The sequence below is a fragment of the Lagopus leucura genome, unplaced genomic scaffold (genome assembly GCF_019238085.1).
Source record: "Lagopus leucura isolate 7727_CA_CO unplaced genomic scaffold, USGS_WTPT01 Super-Scaffold_100066, whole genome shotgun sequence".
Lineage (NCBI taxonomy): Eukaryota > Metazoa > Chordata > Aves > Galliformes > Phasianidae > Lagopus > Lagopus leucura.
Window position 1 is genome coordinate 1 of NW_024962310.1, and position 21,382 is coordinate 21,382.

General features: G+C 52.3%; 1 protein-coding gene across 2 annotated transcripts in view; it reads right to left on the reverse strand.

The window, feature by feature from the left end:
* Positions 1 to 857: 857 nt before the first annotated feature.
* The window catches only part of SKAP1 (src kinase associated phosphoprotein 1), a 114,230-nt gene continuing 93,705 nt past the window's right edge, over positions 858 to 21,382 (reverse strand). Inside the window, exons 5-12 of one of the 2 annotated variants that reach the window (XM_042886938.1) lie at positions 14,284 to 14,364; positions 13,296 to 13,379; positions 11,470 to 11,594; positions 10,668 to 10,731; positions 10,187 to 10,339; positions 5,907 to 5,963; positions 2,083 to 2,186; positions 858 to 887 (exon numbers count right to left, since the gene is read on the reverse strand). In XM_042886938.1, coding sequence (XP_042742872.1) covers positions 882 to 887; positions 2,083 to 2,186; positions 5,907 to 5,963; positions 10,187 to 10,339; positions 10,668 to 10,731; positions 11,470 to 11,594; positions 13,296 to 13,379; positions 14,284 to 14,364 — 674 coding nt within the window. In that variant the 3' untranslated portion in view covers positions 858 to 881. The remainder of the gene's footprint in view (positions 888 to 2,082; positions 2,187 to 5,906; positions 5,964 to 10,186; positions 10,340 to 10,667; positions 10,732 to 11,469; positions 11,595 to 13,295; positions 13,380 to 14,283; positions 14,365 to 21,382) is intronic. The other variant, XM_042886939.1, reaches the window with a different exon arrangement.

The window sequence follows — 21,382 nt, forward strand, 5'->3', positions numbered from 1 at the left end:
CCCGCCTTCACTGAAAGCAATTGAGAGAATTAACTTATCCGCTTTTATGGCCTGCTTGTCACATCCAACTAAGCCCACTTAAAATAGGAAGTCTCGCTGCATTCGGATAATTATCATAACGTACAAATCACTCAGCCGAGGGACCGGGGATTGGGGCTGTGGGAAAGGACACGGTGTTCTGCTGGGATGATGGCTTCCCCCTCCCCGTGGCTGTCAGTCTCCCCCCCCCCCCCCATCCCCATACACACACACCGGGTGGGCGGCAGCATTTTGGGGTCTCTATGCGATGGGGTGACGGGCTCTGTATCCATCCTCAATGCTTTAACAAACCTGGTGGCACCAGGGGGGTGAATAGAGAGGGGACCCGCATCCCTCAGGTGCCAGCTGTAGTGAGGGAGCCAGCACCTGAGGGATGCTCCTGTGTCCATAGCACCCAACAGCCCGGCGCCCTGCACCCGTGGGACCGTGCTGTCTGCATTGCATGGCTCTGCACAGGGACCTGGGACACACGGCAAGGAGAGACCCTGCAGCCATAAGCCCTGCACACCCTGAACCATGCACTCACCCAGGTGCCCAGGTGAGGAATGGCTCCAAGCAATTGTCCTGGGGACAAACCCATCCCTGCCCAGCATGCTGCAGCCCCCCCTGCCCACCCCACGCCCTGCTGCTGAATCCCTGCCAGCTACTGATGTCCACTAACCCCCAAATCACTTTTCCCCGCTGTTGCTGCTGGAAATGTCAGACAGGACCCGAGCAGCAGCCGGCATGTGTTTCAAACACACCAGATGGATTTTTATATTAGCTACTATTTCATGTTCAGACAGAGCGACCGCACCGCTCAAAACTGCAGCCTCGACGCTGCCGAGTTTGCTTCTGTGAGATTAATTCTGCGAAATTAATTGGGACAAGATTGAAAAGGAAATTAAAATGCAGCTGAGTGAACAGGCTTTTCAAACACCTTTCCCCCCCGCTCGCCTCTCCCTGCATTCCTCCCCCCACCCCCCCCCATCACTTCGGTTCTGCCGCGGCCGCGAGCATCCGTCGCACAAAGTAATTTACGGGGGGAAAGCTCTCAGGACCCATCGGTTACGTGTGAGGAAGCCAGCACAAGAGTCACAATCTGGAGGCACTGAAGAGAGAGAGAACCCCGCTGAGCCTCCAAGCTGTGTCCCTGCGCTGGCAGGGCAGCACTGTGCCCCAATCCGGGCACTGCATGGGGATGTGGGACGTCGGCCAGCTGCTGCTGCTGCTGTAAGCCTAGAGATGGAGGGATGAGCCCGGGCTGTGGGTTCAGGCCTGGAGCATGGCAGGCTCATCTTGCTGCTGTAAAGCAGCAGGGGGGGCAGAGGCAGTAAATGCAGCCGTAAAAAGCGCTTTGAGATCCACAGATGGGAAATTCTCAGCCTTCCAGAAAAAGACGAGAATAAAAGCCGTGCTCTGCTGCTGCCAAAGATGCAGCTGCCTTCGTGGGGCTGAGCAGGGCTTCAGAACCACGGGTCCAACATCAACCATGTGGGTACATGGGGGTGGGTGAGTGAACCCCCCCCCCCCCTCCGGTTCAGTGCCACTCACACAGTGCAGCCATCCCAGCCAGGGCCACTGCAGTCCGGTTGGGAGCAGCTGGGAGCCCTGCAGGGATACACGGGGCTGGAAGGGTCACAGCACAGCACAGCTCCCTGCCCTGCTCTTGCAACCACTTGATGTATTCACCTGCGCGTGTCTGCTGGAGAGAGCTGTGCTCACACCCGGCTGAGCAACTCAATTACCCCTGTAATACCCGAGCAACAGCACGCACAGGCTCCATTACCGTGAAGAAAATCTTGCTTTGGGGCATTTCTGATGCCACACGTGAACGTAGAAGGCGGTGAGGGCCGCAGGCAAGAAGGGGTGACGGCGGGGACACGAACTGGCTGCGGGGAGGGGGGAACTCACAGGGTTGGGGACCCATTGCTATGTGCATGTGGGAGCTAGACCCCAACATTCCACTGCCTGCTCTGTTAATTAGGACGTATCCCCATGCTTTGATTTTCTCTGCTCCCCCCCCCAGCTCCCCAGCAGCTCCGTTGGGCTGCAGGGCCCTACCTTGCTCAGGATGTAGATGAGGTCCCCGCGGTGGAAGGAGAGCTCGTTGGGGTGCTCACCGCTGCAGTCCCACACGCCCTGGTAGTAATTGGCAAAATCCCTTCCTGCAGAGCAAAGGAAAGGTCAGGGGGATGGGGGGTAACTGGGGAAATATTGGGGTCAGGGTGTGGGGGTCTGAGGGTAGGAGCTGGAATCAGTCGGTATGTGGGGGGAAGACAAGGAGGTGTTGGTGCCATTTTGCACAGTGGCCTCAGTCTTTTCATCGGCTGTGGACCGCAGGCTGGAAGGGGCATTATGAACCAGCAAAGTCTTGTTTTCTCCTTTCTGGAAGGAGGCAAAATGGTTTTCTGTGCTGGGAGTCATGGGTTTGTGTTGGTGAAACTGTCAGCAAACTGCATGCCAAGGCTGGGGACTGCCCTTGGATAAATGTCCGTGTGGGTCGGATGGAAAATGGAGCAGCAGCATTTCCAGAAGGAAACATTTCCATCTTTGCCATTTCAGAACAGCATTTCCCATCCAATGCAGGCCCAGAGACCACAGCCAATGTGAAAAGTGGGTCCCTGGAAAGGGGCAGAGAGCATCTCACTGTGCAATGGGACCAGACCAGCCAACACCACGCACCTGGAGATGCTGCCCTACTTTGCAGGCTGGGGAAGGGATTCATCCCAACACATCCAACAGATCCATGGCAGCGTCATAAACACACCCCAAAATCACATTCCTGGCTTCCAAGCACACAAAATGACCATTCAGACATGCAGGACATTTCCTGGTGGTGCAGCACCGATGTGGGGGTGGAGGAGGGGGGGAAATCCAGATGTCACAACACGGGCACCTCCGTGATGAGGCCCCTGTGAATAATTAAACCCAATAAAACCACACTGTGCAGGGGGGGGGATTTGAGCACCGGCGTTGCACCAATGCACTGTGCTGCTCTGCCTGAACCGAGCCCAGAAAGCATAAATAGAAAATATCGAGCACATGTTGGAGGAAATGTTTCTAATATGGTATAAGGGACCGAGTGATAAGGGTGCATCTGGAGTGCTGTGCCCGGATTTGATCACCTAAATATGAAAAAGGACATTACAGAGATGGATAATGGTGCAGCAGGGAGAGACTGGAATGACTCAGGGACTTGGGGAACTTAAATAGAAAGGCTGGGGAAAAAAAAAAAAAAAGAAGGAAAAAAAAAAAAGTAGGTCTGCATCCTTTGGAAAGTATTAAAGGGGGAGCACACAGTGGTGAGGAAAAGATTGTGAAGGGAATAGAAGGAGAAGGAGCTACTGAGTTATTTAAGCTTGTGCAAAGTGCAGGAAGCAGAGGTTATGAACTGGAGGCAGAGGAAGTCCTGGGGCACAGAGCAGGACGAAGCAGGCAGCAGCTCTGCAGCAGGCAGAAAATGGTGTAAGTGCCACCAAAGGTCACTGCAGCACCGTGATGCAGAGAACGTCATGCAGGCTGGTGCTGCTGTGAGCGGTCCTGTGAAGCAGGACTGCTTATTTACTCCAGTGATGTCCACTGGTCCAGGAAAAGGTCTCAGCCTTCGCTCCAGCACCTCCTTCCAAAGGTCAGCATTAATTGCATTGCATGAAAATGCCTGGTGATGAGAGCGCAGCGCGGCTCTGCGTTGAGCCACAGTTTCAAAAGCGAGATGTTTGTGCAAGCTGTTGAGAATATCGTGTTCAAATTAAGGTGGTGTGCAGTGAGGGGGGTCCCGATCCATGTCAGCACTCGGACATAAGGCCAGGAAAGGGAAGATGTCACTCTGCGGGGTCCCAATGGGACAGCAGCTGTCCCAGGTGCCCTGCCTGCAGATCTGAACCTGCGTTCAGGGCAGAGACACGACGTGAGTGTGACTGATTTACACTGATGTAAGTGGGGCGAGTGCCTCCTCCCACGTTTATGGGCCTCGGGGTCACGAAGGAAATCAGCCAAATGTGACAACAAACGTCACTGCCTTCCGCAGCCCGAGGAGCCCCAAGCAGGGCTGGGGGAGAAGCTCCTGCCCCAACCCCTCTGCTTTGGGCTCGTGGCTTTGGCAGCCTGTTGATGCTGAAGCCTGATGACAACTGTCTGCAGCTCGGTGGCTTTCTCTGCTAGGTGAAACCTCCCGCCATGCTCATTGCAGGAGACAAGCTTCGGGGCTCTTCTGTTTTTCTGAGGATAGGAGTTCTGCTCTCTGTATTTGATGGGTCAGGCTGCGTGGCAGCAGCAGCTCGTCAGGCATAGAAGGCAGGAAGGGACCGAGCAGCCTGAGCTGTGCAAACAGGCATCTTGGCTGGAGCAACCCGCAGCTCCTGGTTGGATTTGCTGGGCTGGTTCGGTTTTGTGGCATCTTTGCTGTTCTTAGAAATGACAAATAATAGTTTTCCATTCTCCAAATGCTCATCGGGCACTTTGGCTGTATGCTGCCAGCCCAGTTCTGTGCTCAAGGGCTGCTGTCATCCCCTCACCCTTCGTCCAGTTGGATCACAGCACAAACATCCCAGGCTGAAGGCACAGGGGCTGGGACTCCTGGAGCTGTGAGAACTTTTTGCTCTTGAAATGGAGCCCAGCATTTCAGAGGCAGGAGCCTCACGTGTTATTTAGCATAGAAACAGACACAGGACCCAAAGCAATCATGACCACACTAATAATGAAACCGGCCATGACGCTTAACAAAAATCACAGATGTCAGGAGGATGCTAACAAGTACAAGCAGGGCATTAAAAAGTGTGCAGAGCTGGGATAGGTGGAGCCAGCACCATCAGGGTGCCCTTGGGTCACCCCCAACCCTCCAGCACGCTGCTCCTGCAAGGGAACCAAGGCAGCTCCTCTCTGAGATGCTGGGAGTGCTGTGGAAGGTGAAGACAAATGTGTGCTTGCAGTGCATGTCCCAGCTCCTTCTGCTTTCCTCAGCCCGTGCCCAGGAGTCCCCAGGGATGCAGGTGTGACGATGGTGGTGCAGTTTATAAAGATGAGGAGGTCGTTTTTCCAAGCTCTGGGCGCTGCTGTCACGGCCACATGCTCCAGTGGCTGAATAAGTCATCGTGCTGGGGGTGGGGGTAGGTGGGAAACAAGCAGTGTGAGGGCACAGGGCTCGCTGGTTTGCTTCGTTGTCTGCAGAGAGCAAGGACTCAACCCTGCATTGAGATGGGAACACTGGGAAGCTGGGCATGGGGCTGCAGGACAGCTGAGAGCCCCTCTGGGGGAGTAACCCAGCAGTGCTTGGGGTGTCTGTGTGCTTCCAAGAATGCCCCACCACGTGTGAAGCCAACCCAGGCACCTGCTGTCCGATGAGCCCCTCTGCTCCCTGCGACCCAACGGCTCCATGCTGTGAGTGCCAGCACATTTGCCACCCCCTGGCTGAGCATCTCCAGGCTATGCGTGTCCCTTCAGGGCCCCCGCCGGGCTGGGCCAGCAGTATGCAAGGCAGGAAGGTCCCAGCCCAACCCACGAGCACTGCTTTCCTGTGCCAGGATGGAAGCGGTGATGGAAAGTGAAGCAGGTGGGACCGGGGAGGAAACAGACCTTCCGCTCCCATCCCATGGTGCAGATCCCTAAGGAAAAAGCAGGGGGGTGGAACCTGTGAAGCTCTGAGAGGCTCTTGGGGCTGCCTGCTCTGGGCGGTGTTGGTTCCGGCAGTGGTGCTGAGCGTCCGGCCGGCTTCCCGTGCCCACAGCCGGCTTCCTCTGAGCCCTGACTCACGTCCTTCCTCATCTCCTGTCATGTCTGCCCCACCTCCTCTCGATGTGTGCTCCTCCACCAGCACCCGCACCTCCACATCCCCTGCTTGCCTCCATTGGGACATCCATAGAGCTGGCCAATGTGGGGTGGGCTCTTACCGCGGTGCTGCCCTCTGCCATCGTCCTCGCTGTCCTCAGGAACATTGGGGTCCTTCTCTGGAAGGGGAAAACAGAGCAGAGAAGCCACAGGGAGAGCTGTGAGTGCAACAGAACAGTGCCAGGCCATTGCTAGCACTGCACCAAACCCGCAGGCTTGGGCTGCGGAGAGCATCCGACTGTCAGAATAATAAATTCCTGGCTTAATTGTGGAGAGTGGGAGGGAGGAAGTCGCGGATAATATTTTAAAACGTGTTGCATCCAAATATGAATTGTTGTTAACACTGGTAAAAACAAATCACTTATTATAGCCTCATAAATTTCAGCAGCACTTTGCCAAGTGCCCGATAGGAAGAGATGCTTTCCTGTTCAGCGCCTGCAGCCTGGGGAAAACGAGACAGAGAGGAGAAATGCCAGGGCAGAAACACATGGGAGGATGGTGAACAGAAGCAGAAATCAGAGAGGAGAAAAAGGAACCCAGGCAGCCACCGGCACAGCTGTGCAGGATGGGGAAAGGGGGCAGAAAATAAAGAGAAGTGATACTGCTGGAAAGGTGAAGTGTGAGCTGGGGGCCTGTGGGGATGCGCTGGGGAATGGCAACTGTCAGAAACACGGGTCCATGTGCAAATAGGTTTAAATAAGACATAAGCGAGCCAGCACTGGGCACTCTGCTGATCCCACGTGGCTCAGAAGCAGCGCTTCCCTGTGGCACCTGGTGGGGATGTGGCCCCTCTGTCTCCCCCCACGCAGCTCTGATCAATGCAAACCGGGTCAGAGCTCCGCTGTGAGTCACAAATTGGATCCCATGTTGGAGGGTCACCGCCGCTGCTCCCCCATTAGATGGGAAGCGGCACCGAAGATCTTTTCTAAATAAATCAGACTTTATTGTAAAACTCGGCCACTGACGAGACAGAACCTCGTTAGCATTGATTTTTAAATAAATTATTGAAAGTGGCTTTGGCCTGCTCTTTGCATTTGTAAAGGAGGATGTAAATGCATCCGCACCGCCGCTCTGCCTCCACCTTTTCCCATGCACGCTCCCCAGCCCTCACATCTGGATTCCTTTATGCTTTAACCAACAGCCCCCTGATCCACTCCTGGCATGGAGTCAGCCCCACTGAGCCTTGTGCCATGAAAGCCCCAAATCGAGCCCCCAGCGTGGGTGCTGCTGCTGCACCCCCATGGGATGGGACCATGTTTTGGGGAGCTGACATTGCAGCTCTGCTGGGTGTCCCCCACCTTCCATCCCATCTCTGCACATGCTTCCTCAGCCCTGGAGCTGAGCTGTCCTCAGGAAACCCCTTCCCCAGAGCCCTCTGTGCATCCACCCCACACATACACACAACTCTCCTTGGGAAGCTGGCAGCAGGAAAAGGGCAAAGCGTGGTGGAAATACCTCTGCATTTCCATGAGCAACACCATACAAAGTCTGCCAACACTGTGGCGGTGGCACCGTGTCCTGCACAGGTTTTTTTTTCCCCGTATTTGATGGGATGGGACAAGTCTCAAGCAGAAATGAAGCCACACAGCCCTCGTTTGTATCACCCTCCTGGCAGCTGAGATCTTTGCAGCTCAGAGGAGTCGGTGATGCATTCAGACCTCTGTGCCTCAGTTTCCCCTTCTTTCCACCTTGCCACGGTGATTACTGCTCTGTGCCATCTGCAAAAGGTGCTCAGAGGAAGCCCCCAGGCTATGCTCAGCCCCACAGCTGCTGCCCTGCGCTGGTGGGCTGCAAGGCAGTGATGGATGGAGGCTTGGAGGGGGGAAGGAAGGAGATTTGCCTGGGATGTCTCAGCAAAACATGGTGAGGATGGATGGCCCTGGTGAAGGCGCAGAGCCTGGCATGCTGCTGAGCTGCATCTGCACAGATCTGTGTCTGGGCTCCAGCCACCATCCGTGCAGATTTTGCTCTGTGCATGCAGCGAAGGTGGCTGTGGGGATGCAACAAGTTCCCCTGCATGTGGCAGCCCTTCAGCCTCGTGCAGCCAGGTGCTCGTCTGAATCACATCCACAAAGGTAAACTGCTGCCTTTTCAGAACCTGGATGTTTGATTTTGGTCAATATCTTGATTTTACCACGGCAAATCAGAGGGAATGGCTGAAAAAATGCATCTCCTGGGGTCTGCATCGCTTCTCACTATCCCACCTCCTTGTGCAGAGCACCACAGCCTCAACCACACCATCCCTGGGGAATGCATTTACCAGGGCAGCCCATCCCTATGGGGCAGCCACCCTGGGGTCTGGGACCCCCCTGGCAGACCCCATCCCATCCCTGTGCGTGGCCATTGCACCGTGTGCCCCACTGCTGTGCCGGAGCAGCCTGGGCGTTGGGCACATTCTCAGAGGAGCTGTGTTTTAATGTAGCAATTTGATTCAATTTTCCACTCTATAAAATTACCCATCACTGCTCGTTGCTTCCTAACAGACACCTTCACTCTTAATTTAACAATCCTATCGAATTCTGCCAGGGAAATTGGAAAAATTTATCACCTGTGAAATTTTATTTTTCCTTGGTTGTATCTGTTTTTGTAAAACTTCATTAACGACGATGACTTGCTGAGGAAATTATCTCTTCATTTCCCCCCTTCCCTTTTTTTCCCTCTCTATCTCTCTATTGCACTCAGGACACGAGGGAGGGGGTCGGGCCCAGAGGAGCCCCCAGCTTGGATGGGGACCCTCTCCCATATTTCTGGGGGGTGAGAGGTGCAATGGGGATGTACCTGGGGGGAGCGGATTGCTCCGACCAACTGTTTGCATTCTGTGCCTGGTTCCTCACTGCCTCATTCCTGCTCCTGCTCATCATCTCTGTGCTTTCACCCTCAAGGGGCTGAGCACTGGGAATTGGGGCAGAAATCCCCCTGCATTCCCCATGCCTTAGGCCAAGCAGAAGGGAGCCCAGGAAGGCTGCAGGAGGGTTAGGAAATGGCCATGGGATGTGGGCACCTTTCAAGGGTCTTCTGCCCCTTGTCTCAAAAGCTGGAGTCTCCAAAGCCCTGCAATACAGGCGGGCATTTGAGCGCATTTAAAGGGCACAAATAACACCCACGGCAAATTTGCAGCTCTTGATGCACTCTGCATCTCAGAGCAGGGGCAACAGAAGGATCCGTACCCAGGTCAGCACAATGCAGGCTCATGCCAGGATCACCATCAGCCCCATTTGGAACAAATCTCACATCTGATATCTGCTCTGTAGCTGCTGCTGGCAGCCGTAGGGCGGCGAGGAGCTGGATGCAGCTGCCACAGCAGCAAGGGATGCTGAACCCCTTCGGGTTTCACATGCACCTGGAACTGCAGAGCAGAGGCTCCTGCTGAGTGCAGGAATCACTGCAGGTGAGGAAGAGAGAACTGCAGCCCAAAGAGCTGATGATGTAAGCGGAGAAGGAAAAGGTTGGGAAGGAAAGATGAAGGTAGACAGGAGCTGAGGCTGCCTGGGGTTGTGCTGGCAGCCCAGGAGCCCCTGCTCTGCTCCCTGCAGCTGCCTGGATGCCACTTGCCAAGCAGAGATTTCCTCCTTGTGCACCAGCATACTTCCTGGTACATTTATTTTTTTTTTTTTAATAGTTACAAATACAAAGAAACAAGAAGAAATAAGAATAAATAACCCATTTTGCACCTCTAAATGCAGACAGAGAGCAACCTCACCTTAGAGGGATGGGGGTACAGTGTTGGGCAGCGCCAACCTCGGCACAGAGGCAGAGCAGCGTGTGTTTGGATCAGGCTCAGGTGACCCCCTGACCAAGCCCTAGGGCATGTTGCACTGTGATTTCTGCTGCACCAGTGAGAAATGTTGCAGATCATGTCACCCCTCTCCGGCCTTTTCTGTGCCAAGGAGATTGCTCCTGGCTTCTCTCACAGCAGCCACAGCCCTGCTGCCTCCAGGCCTCCTGCGCTGCTAGCGAGCAAGCGCTGGTCTTTAATGCAGTTATTTTATCATCTCTTGGAAGCCTAGTAATCATGTTACAGCCATGACTGCATGCCCAGAAGGGAGCATTTTCATCATCTAACTCTGATTCTCCAGGTAACACAGCCCAGTAGGAGCTGCCTCACTTGAATTTACAAAATCCCCATCTCGCCAGAGCAGAAGGGGTTTGTTCTTGTAGTCCATCAGCCAGTCTGAACAAAGAAACCGAGCTGCTCCTTTGAGTTATAGGCCTATTAAACTCAGCAGAGCCTGAGATGTTCATTCCCATCACGACGTGTTTGTTGGCCAAGGTCTCCTGCCATGTTTGCCGGGTTAAAGTTAGGGCACGGCTTGGGTTTTAACCTCATCATTTTGTTGCTTACCTGGAAAAACCTCATAGATGTCATCTTCTTCCATCCCGTCATCTTGATTCAGGGTAGTGTTGTGAGATGCTGTGGTCATGGAGTCAGAACTCCCCACGTCATTGTAGAGCTCTTCCTCCTCCTCATCGTATGGGATAGTGAGGGAGCTCAGATCTGCTGGGAGAGAGCAAAGATGGTGGAAAAGAGCAGACTTTGCCCAGCTGCACGCTGGAATTTGCAGTGAGCTGAAATCAAGCAAGAAAGATTGAGCTGCTGTACTTGGTGCTCACTGTGCACCTTGCAGAGAGGGCTCTGTCCCCTCGCTGACTGCACAGCTTAGCAGCAGAGGTGGAGAAAGGAGGGCTCCTGATCCTCCTCTGAGCTCTGCTGTGACCCCAGCAGGGCCTTGGGGATAAACAGGATCCTGCAGGGACTTGGCTTAAGGGCTGCAGGGATTTGCCCCAGTGATTGGGGTTGGCTTGGGCCAAGCTATCAGACTCACCCTTCAGGAGGAACTGGATCTGATCCACCCAATCTTCAGCCTCTGCTGGACTTGGGGCTGTGAACTGGAGAGAGGTTCACCTGTTACCGTGCTGTTTCTTGAATGCACGAAGAGGAGGAAGATTTGGAACTAAAATAAGGGATTGAGTGCTTGGATCTGCCATTGTCTGTCCTGGGGGCTGTGGGGAAGCCATTTCACTTCTTTATCTCCCTATTCCAAACAGGGAAGCAGAAGCAGAGCAAAGCTAGACTATCCCAAAGGAAGGCTGTCAAGCCTAATTCATTACAAGAATTCAGATGAAAACCACAATCCCTATTGAATATACAGCACTGACTGTGAACCGAGGCTCTAGATTCCAAAGTCTCCCTGAATCCCTGGGAGGAGCTGTGCATTGGACCACGTTTTTCATTGCACCAGGCTCAACAGATGGGAAGTTTAAATTCAGCAAGGCTCTGAAGAGCTTATTTAAAAACGGGCTTTTCCAAACCCAGTGTTCTCATTGAACCCTTCTGCCCTTCGAGCACAAAGAGAGCCCAGGGTCACCTGCAGGTCCATGTGGAGGTGACTGGATGAGATGGAGAAGCACCAGCACCTTCTGCAGAGCTTGTTATTATTATTATCATGGTCCTTTTTGAACCCAGGCCATCCTATGATTCTTGTTTTGTTGAACTGGAGACTGACGTTTGCAGGTTCACAGCCTCCCCAACCCTGCAGGTCCACCCAGTGCCTTGGATCTGGCACCATGAGCTCCCAAGCTGAGATCAAACAACACCAAGGCTCCTCTTCTTCCCCCAGCTCCTACCTCATAGGTGCGTTTCCCAGGGCAGACTAATTGAAAACAGCATCTTCTGCGTGAGTCTTTGCGGAGATGGAAAGCCAGCCGGGCGGTATAATGCTCAATGGAGAAGGTGCCTTTAGGTTGCTTGCCTGGGAGAAGAGAAATTAAGAATTCTGGAGTTTACATCTTTTATCAAACCCTCGTGTGTGGGGCAGATGTTTGTTGCCCATGCTGGGAAACTGAGCTCTATCATGTAGCACTGGGAGCAAATCTAAGCATCTTTCCCCCCCCCCCCCCCTGGAAATCTAAAGAGAACATTATAAAATCTTCATAAAGACACAGTAAAGAGGATGCAATTTTAAGCCTCCAGAGACGGCGAGCCGCCACTGAAAGGTTGCCAGGGTCACGGGGTTGTATGAGATGAGCTGCTTGTAATGAAGCAAAGACCACTGTGTACTTGGGGAAATATGATAGCAACGGCTCTTGTGCTGGTAAGGAATTAGTGGGTCGGTGTGCAGGAAGAAATGCTTAGTGGGGCCTGGGAGGATTGGCCTATGGATGCTGTAGATGCACACACACGGCCCCAGCAGCCAGGCTGGAGAGAGAGAACATCACTGCCATCGTTTGAGGCACGTTTATTTACCCCAGCTGGATAGCCAGCTCATTATTTCCTTATGAATCTTCTTGAGTAAGTGTGGGAGTGTGATTCGGGCAGCTGCCCTTAACTTTTTTATGTGGATGAAGCCCAGCCCTGTGAAAAACATTCAGTCCATCAGGAAGAGGTTTGCTTTACTCTGTTGCCTTCTGGAGACCGTTTGGGAGCTGACAGCTGTCCATCTCCCACCAGAACAATGCTGTGTCAGCTCTTGCATTCGAGCTCATCTGCAACCCTTTGCAAACAGCACCCAGCATCCTCAAAGGAGGTGGAAAAAGGCAGAGAAGATTCAGCTCCATCCCCATAAGCTGCTGGAGTTTGATGCAGAGTGGCCATTGCAAACCAAGGATGTATGTGTGTATTTTGCAAGCAGTTAACAGGCCACGATGCTGGATGGGTGGAACAGAGGAAGGCAGGCCATATATCTCATTGTGCTGGAGATATTAGCTGTCTGTTTGTATGTACCTGATGGAGCACGACTGCAAAATATTTATACACACTGACGTGTGGGTTATATACAGCCACTTAGGGGGCTGAAGCCCAGCTGATGGCTAATGGAAAGCTTGGTGTGTCACTTTATTTACATGCAGCTCTGTCCCTGTCTTTCTCTTGTCTTGCTCCCTTCCTACAAAGACGTTGGGGGACTGGAAATAAAAAGCAAGCTGAGATAGGCTTTTCTACAAGAGCCTGTATGTTTTTTCTTGATAGGGAGTTACAGCCATCCTCTTCTTTGTCTTATGCAGAAGAAAAGAAAGTGGGGGTTCAGCAGGAGGAAGCTGAGATGACATCCAGGTCCCTTCAGTGCTTTTGGAAACTGCAGCCCACATCTCGGTTTTATCAGAGATGAACACTGAGGGCACGTTTGCTCCTTTTTACACTAATTGCCTCATTTGCCTTTGGGATCGAGCGCCCCGGGGGGCTCCTGGGGACCACATGCCCTCAAAGCCACCCTTTCCCAAAGGAGGACGTTTCCAGGCACTGCTGTGCTCTGAATGAATGTCTGAATCCAGGTTTCTTCAGCCAAATCAATTCCTGAAGCTGCAGGGAAGGAAATGGACCACAGCCTGTGCTCTTTTCTTGCCAGGTATCGGCCTGCCCTGTGGTCGAAGCTCTTATATCCCCTTTCCCAGCCTTATCCACACCTTCAGCCACTGCCCACAGTTTGGGGAATGGAGGCGGGTGCCTCACCACTTACTTTTCTCATTGGCATAGTAGTAAAAGGTCTTTCTGTGGAGGACACACCACCTCTTCTGCCACTCCGACCCGAAAAAGCTGTGGTCTAGAAAGGAAAAACACAACACAGGAATAAATACATTCATTGCTGTTCTTCTGCTGAACAAGGATCTCACACAAATGGGGTGGGAAAAGATTTCTGTTTCCCAACAAAATTCAGGCAAGCAAGTTTAGGTGCAAAACCTCAACTAAAGCAAGGAGAGCAAGGCAGACTTAGCAGGAAAGAACACAGCTTTAGGTGAAACATTCCTAATTGAGCTTCAAGGTCTTTTTCTCTGTAATTGGAGCAAGCTACTGCATGCACAGGACCAGTGACACAGCTCAACTTATGAGCACAAGGAAGAAAGGGGTTGTTCTCACCCCATCCCACCTGTCATGCAGCAAACAGATCAAGCCGAAATCTGGGGAAATAATTTGTGTCTTTCACAAGAGTCAGTAAAATCAAGATAAACCTGAGGCTGCCTCACTTCTCTCAGCTCGTTAACGTGTGTGATGCTACGAACCAGCTTCTCTTCAGCAGGGCTTTATCCTCATTAGGTATGGCTGGTTAGGATGGCACGTTTTGCCTCAGAGGACGAAGCCTCTGCTTAATCCAGATTCTGGGTTTTAATCTTTGTGCAGCTTGAGGATCTATGGAGGAGCATAAAGAAGGGCTGTGCTCTCCCTTTGCATCTGGTACATTAAGAAAGGTCTGAATGTCTGCTTGTGGCTCCTGAAGCCGCTGCAAATAAAGAGATATTTTCCTGCTTGTTCTTCATCTGACATTTTTTGCATTCTTGGTGATGACCTGAGTGTGCTGAGCTCTTCAGGATGGCTGTGAACCACAGCAGCTCATCCACCCAAAGCCTTCCCCCACCATCTCACTCACCACCTTCCTTCACCTCATCAGACAGAACAAAAGCCAGCCCAAGTGGAGCCCCCCCAGCCTTGATGCACTCCTCAGGCCTCACCTCTGGATCTCTTCTCCAGATATCCTTGCTTCAGAATATTTCCTGTGTCTTCAACAGGCCTCGTTGTGATTTCCTCCATTCCTGCAAGCATCAAAGCAAAGCCTGGTCATTTCCAGTCCATGCCATGCAACCCATGTGCACAGAGAGGAACAGATCCCTCCAAGACCTTCCAACTGTGCACACCCTTAGTAGATAGCACACTGCCCATAGGGGTCCTCCAAAGAGGCAGCTTGCCCACCTCAGTGCTCCCTGCAAGCTCCATCCCTCCTCTCTCCGAGGGACTCACACTGATGGCACACATTACAAGTGGGTTTGGGGCTCAGCCCTCTGCCCAGGACACAGGTGGACAGGGAGCTGAGAGCAGGAGGGAAATCCAGACCTTCATACAAATACTCTTATGTTTCTTACAAGGAAAACAAACACGGGTGTCAAAAAGGACCTAAATTCTCTCTCAGGGCTGCATTAAGAAGCAGGAGGTTGTTCCTAAGGTGGCAGTGCAGAATAACAGCACTTGCCACGTCCCCAAATTGGACCTTGGTGACCAACCCCAAAGGGCCCCACAGAGGTGCCAGCAGGGCCTGATATCACCTGCTGTGTCCCCAGGTGCTGGGCTGGCATCCCTCCACCGAGGTGGGGAAAAGCAGCCATGCAGGGAGCAAACCTTCCCAGCCTTTTCCATACAGCAGCACGACGCTCCCGACTGGCAGAAAAAGCACATTTCCTTCTCCAACCCGAGCCTCGACCCCTTCAGCTAATGCAAATCTGAATGTCATTTTATGGGACATTTATAATTATGAAAATGGGACGGTGCTGCCGGGTGCACAGGGAGACCCTGCGAGTATGAATATTACATTAATGTGCCCAACGCCAGCTCGCCGATCCCGCTGGCAGGAGCATAAAAAATGCTTGAGTGAAACTTTTATTTAGACGTTAAGATTCCAGGCCCCAGCGGGGTGACAGAGGCAGCCCTGGCGAGATCCCATCAGCGCGAGAGCTCGAATTGAATTACCCAGGGGGGGAAAGCAGGAGCTGCCAGTGCTGCTTCGCTTGTTTAATTTCATTTACTTTCAGTACATTATCAGCATGCGGCTTCCCTCTGCCCCCGCTCCCCAAGACTGAAAGAAATCGCCGCCTGCTCGTCGTGCTGCAGCCCCACAGCCCTGCCCTGCTTTGAGCTCGGATTTTGCTGGTGGGCAGATCCCAAGTATTGGTGCCCCAGGTTTGGGAGCTGGCGGCCCTCTAACTGCAGCTTGGATTTGCTCAGCGTCTCAGCAGCATCGTCCCAAAACTCTGCCAGGATCCAGCAAAAGACACGGCGCTGCTGCTTCCCAACAGGAGAATCAGAGCAAACGGAGGCACTCTCCTTCTTAAATACTCAGTGGCTGCTCAGACAAGCAAATACAATTAGGGAGGGCTTGCGAGGGCTGATTAGATTGCACGAGGCTCTGGCAATGTGAAGTTGTACAGAACATGACACGAACAGCACAGCCTCTCTGATGCAGCCCTGGCAGTGCAGAGCCAGGAGGATTAAATCTAGGGGAGGTGGGAGCCGTGGGGGTGTCCCTGTCCCTCCCTGCACCCCCAGCTGCCCCATAATAGCAATCCAGATGGCTTCTGCTAGCAACAAATGGCTGAATTAACCTGCAAAGACCATCCCTGGGGTTTTATGTCTTTAAACTGTCCTAATGGACACTTGGAAAACCAGGGGGGGGGCCAGGTGGGACCGCAGCCCTCTCAGACTGAGGGTCCATTTGCTTGGGTGGCCTCGTTAGATCCTCCACCTCAGGGCACACAGCTCACAGGTAAACCCGAGCTCACTGCCCCATGGCCCGCTCATCTCTTCCAACCACAAAGAGCCACCCACCATTTATCAAGACAGAGAGAAAAGAAAAAGCCTGAAATCCATCGCAGAGAACCAGCTGTGCCCTCCCTGACACACGGCCCCTCTTGGCAGCTCCTGCATTTCCGTGGGCACGAAGGTCCCTTCCATCTCTATTCCTTCCCCAGCCCACCCAGCCCAGCAGAAGGAGCAGAGGAACACTGGGATGCCCGCTGAGCATCGTGACCGTTCCAGCCCGTCCTCACCATGTCCTCAAAGCCCTCTGTGTTCCAGCACTCAGCCCTCTGCTCTCTGAGTCATGCACACCAGCTGCACCAAATGTCACAGCAGCTGCAGCCAAACCAGCCTGGGGGCTGCGCTCGTGCCCACACTGTCACATTAACTGAGCGTTCAAAGGGATGGAGCACGGAGGCTTGCAGCTAATTCCCAATCCTCTGGCTTATTCACCAAGCTCAGACGTGCCAAGAGCAGATTCTCCTCCAGGGGACTTCAATGGGAACACCCAAATACATTGCAAACCCAGAGCACAATCGGCTGTGATTTCCCAAAGCTCCCAGTGGTGGCTGCAGTCTTTTTTTTCCATTGGAGCTAATGAGGATAAAAAGAATCAGAAACAGACAAACAACCCCTCCTGTCGCCTTCAAAGAGAGCTGAAGGGTTTTGCAAGTCCCACCGGCGACTGAAGCCATGGCCAACGGGCCCATGATGGCCAGGGCTGAGTGGTGGTGTGCAGAGGTTTGGTCCAGTGGGAATTTCAACCCTACAGAAGCGAGCATCATTTGTATGGATGGGAATGAAATGAGCAACTGGTTCAAAGAAAATGGGGGATTAAATGATTGCCAGAAGTAGAGCTGGTGCCAGACGGATTTTGTTGTATTGAGCAGGAAAATAAGAAAGCAGATGAAGAAAAAGGTAAGGGGTGGTGGAGAAGATCTAGTTGGGCTTTGGCTTGACTTCTCATAAGAGGCTTGTAGGCAAAGCTCAGAGTGTAGGCATCCACCCCAGGATAACTGCCAAGACTGAAAGGTAATCAGCAAGCAGGAGGCAGTCAGAAATCAATGGAAATAATCGAGAGGAAATGATGAATTGATGAAATGATGATGTCAGGAGGGGCTCCCAAGCTCAGCAGCCCAACACTGCCCCAAGGAATCCCAGGGTTGCCCAGAGAGCTCCTCGGAAAGCTGAAATCCCAGTGCTTCCTTTGGACAGACCCCCACTGGGCGCTGCTCAATGTCCTCTTGTAGCAGCAACACAGAGCAGTATTGAAGGCAAGAACCAACATTAAGCAGTCCCCAGCAGCTGTGGGGGCTTTGACAAGTGCTGACAGCCAGGAGTGAACACAAAATCCATGGAAAGGACTCAAGAAAACAGCACTTCTCACCTGAGGTTGAATGGTGCCCAATTAACGACGCTGTCCCTAAAGCTCTTATTGGATCACATCTAATGACCAAACAGAAATAAATAGAGGCGTACAGATGGACCGTTGTGAGGTGCCAAGTGAATGTTGGGTACACTGCTGTTTTTCCAGGGGAGTCCATGAATGTGGTTTGTATGATTGATAAGCAAACAAGAGAAGAGACGGGCGATGGCAGAGAGCTGACTGCAGGTCGGGCCCAGGAGGGTGGAAAAAACCTTCCAACTTCAGCAGTTGTTTTTTATTTGGTCTGGAAAATTCGACATCGAGTTTGAAGTCGAACCAACTTTGCCAAGGGAATAGAGGGGAAAAAGAAAAGAAAAAAGAAAAAAAAAGGGAATTCAAAGAGGAGGCAGAGAGCCTTTGGCCCAAAAGTTTCCTTCCAAATCGCTAAGTCTATAATTGCAAAATAAAAAACACTAAATCTCAATATCTATTTGCACAGCTCATTAGCCAAGGGCTTGCACTCAGCAAAGAGGGAGGGAAAAAAAAAACCCTCAGCACCAAGAGCATTTGGGGAGTTGCCATGGAAACCATCCCTTCGTAGGGCTCTGCAGCAGCAACTTGCAGATTTGCTCTCGGTTGGGTCTGTCCATCCACCCATCCATGGGCTTCACCAGGATGCAGTTTCTTAAAGTCCTTCAAAAACAAACAAACAAAAAACCCAACCCCAAACTCCCCCCCAAACCACACGCGCAGAAAAATGCAGCATATTAGATACATAAATATATAACCTATGTAACTCATTCCCCTGTTATTTCTCTCCCCCAAACATAACATTATGTCAGACATTCGACCTGCTGTGCTACCGGGACAACATGATTTACAACGTGAAAAGGGAAAACCTAAATCATCACGTAATGAAAACATTAAAGTTAATGCATCACAAGTGAGGAATTTATTACCATTAACTCCAATAAACAGTTATAAACCACCCGTCCTTTCCTGTCCACGCACGGGGACGCGGGCGCAGGGACTTCATTAAGCTCAACTTTCTTTTCTTCCTCACCAGACCGCTCATGTGTGCCCCAATTGGCCACCATTTATTGTTAACTGGACTGCCTCATTTTCCGGGCACTGGAGAAGGTTTGAAGGCCTCATCCATTTCTTTCCACGGGTGGCTCGGCGCAGACAGATGGAATAGGAAAGTTCACGAGACGTGCAGCTCGATGAGTTTATTTAAACGCTGCTGAAATATATGCTTGACAAAAGCCAACTCTCGCCCCGGCTCTGTACGTCGTTACTCAAAGAGGCTGATGGATAAGTAATAACATATGGGCATGCTGTGTGGTTACACCGGATACCAGCTTACCTCAGGGTGCATTTGGCCAAATATTTGCTTCTCGCTGATGTTACCCCACCACCTTGGAAACCTAAACCCGTTATCTGAGGCTGTCCCAGGGCAATGGGGTTGGCTGTGCTCAGCATGCGACCGTCTGTCGCGCTCCTGTGCCCCGCAGTGCCTTTCAAGAGGGCTCCAGGGTTGCTGGGATGGGAGCTGCAGGGATGCAATAACACGTCGTCTGCTCGCTGCATCCCACCTCCATCCTGACTGCATTGCTGACACAAAAACACCGCTGGGTTCAACGGGAGCTGTGGGGATGATCCATGGCGCTCGTGCCAACGAGAGAATCGTGGAATGGCTTGGGTTGGAAAGGATCTTAGAGCCCATCCTGCTGTGGGCTGTGTGCACCCCACCAGAGCAGGCTGGTCCCATCCAGCCTGGCCTTGGGCACCTCCAGGGATGGAGCATCCACAGCTTTTCTGGATCAGTGGCTCACCACCCTAAGTACAATCATGACATGAGGACAGTAGAATAGTGGTAGAAGAAGACTTCTAGCCAGGACGTGGTGCTCCTCCAGTGCACAAAATCCTGATCCCATGTTTGTCAGGGGACACCAGGAGCCCGCTGTGGGATGGGATGCGCTGGCTGAGCACAGAGCTGCACCCTATAGGTGACCACACACAGCTGGGGAGGATTTGGAGACGTTTCTCCTCTGTCTGCCCGTGTGCTGAGCTAAAATCAAAGCAGTGGAGCTCTACGTGTCGGGTTCAAGTCCAGAAATCCCTCTCACCTGGTGTCCCCAGCATGCAGGTGCTGCTATGAACCAACATAGGACAACTCCCTGCAGGCAGACGGGATTTTAATGTCTACAGCCTCGCCAAGGCGGCACAAAGAGCAGGCAGACACCTGTTGGCTGCAGCCCATCTCGTGGCTTCAGCCTTTGACTCCTATCACAATTCCATCCCACGTCATCGTCAGCCTTGACACAAACGGTCCCTATAGATCACGGTGGAAAATGGAGAGGATTTAAGGAGAGAGGAGGGTTGGGGAAGAAAGAAAAAAAAAAGAAGTCAAACGAACGGCACGCAATTCTTCAAGCGGAAACAATGGCAATATGAAGATGTATAGGTGTCAGCCATTCTGTAGGAGGCAGGAGGCTGTGCTCCTTTACCTCTTACCGTGTCACTCTCGTGACCTCTACCATTTGAAATGCTTTGATTCCACCTTGCCCAGGGGATCTCTGAGCGCCGGGGAAGAGATGAGGAATGCCCGTGCCTGACCTCACCTCCACATTGTCTAACGACTGACGGCATAAATCAGTTTTTCCCCTCCGCAGACCCGAGTGTCAAGAAGCCATGTGAGAAGGCTGGAAATATTAAATGATTTCCCTGAGGGTTTTCATTGTTCCTTGGTTTCTCTCCTGTAACTGCAGGGCCGTGTTTCACACGAAGAACAACTTCTCCCCTGAGACCTCGGTGTGTGCACAGAGAGCAGAGGGGTGGGATAAGAGGGGGGGGGGTTTCTGCTCTGCCCATTCCAACCACGCAGCCTCAATCTCCCACTTCCCTTTCATCTTTGGCCCAGCTCTACTTTTTCCCCCCCTCTCCCCCGTTTCCTACCTCGGAGTAATTGTTAGAAAAGTAAAATCAACAGGTCGTAAAATGATAAAAGCGCGTTCCCTGGCAAATCCCCCCCTTGGGCTCACTTCTCCTCTCGTTTTACACTGATAAAATGCCCCTGCCTTCCCTGGAGCCCTGTTGATTTACATCACGTACCTTGGATTACGAAAGAAACGTTGATTTTCTGATATCAACACAACATGAATCTAGACACACCCAGCCTAGCTCTGCTAGGAAAATAAATCAGGAGCAGAGCCAGCAACAGCTTATATACGAGTAATAGAGCTTCAACTACACCATACTGATACGGTAAGAGCAATCCAACCTCCTTAATGCAGATAGTTATATCCAAATAAAGGTGCTTTATGTCGGTATAAATTATTCCCTTCCCATTTAGGGATGCCTTTCTACAAAATGAATGTGCTGGAGCAGCTGCCAATCTGGAAGCAGTGGTGTTGTTCAGGAGGAGCAAACTCAGGCGAAGCTCACATCGCTGCCACTCCTCACCCATGGCTCCACGGGGTCCCATCCTCATCCTCATCCTCATCCTCATCCTCATCCTCATCCTCATCCTCATCCTCATCCTCATCCTCATCCTCATCCTCATCCCCAACTTCACTTCATCCTCATTCTCACCCTTACTCTCATCCTTACCCTCACCCTCACCATCCTTACCCTCATCCTCATCCCTCTCCTCACCTTCACCCTCATTCTCATCCTTATCCTCATCCTCACCCTCACCATTCTCACCCTCATTCTCAGCCTCATCCTCATCCTAACCCTCATCCTCACCCTCATCATCATCCTCATCCTCAATCTCACCCTTACTCTCATCCTCACCCTCACCATCCTCACCCTCACCCTCACCCTCACCCTCATCCTCATCCTCATCCTCATCCTCATCCTCATCCTCATCCTCATCCTCATCCTCATCCTCATCC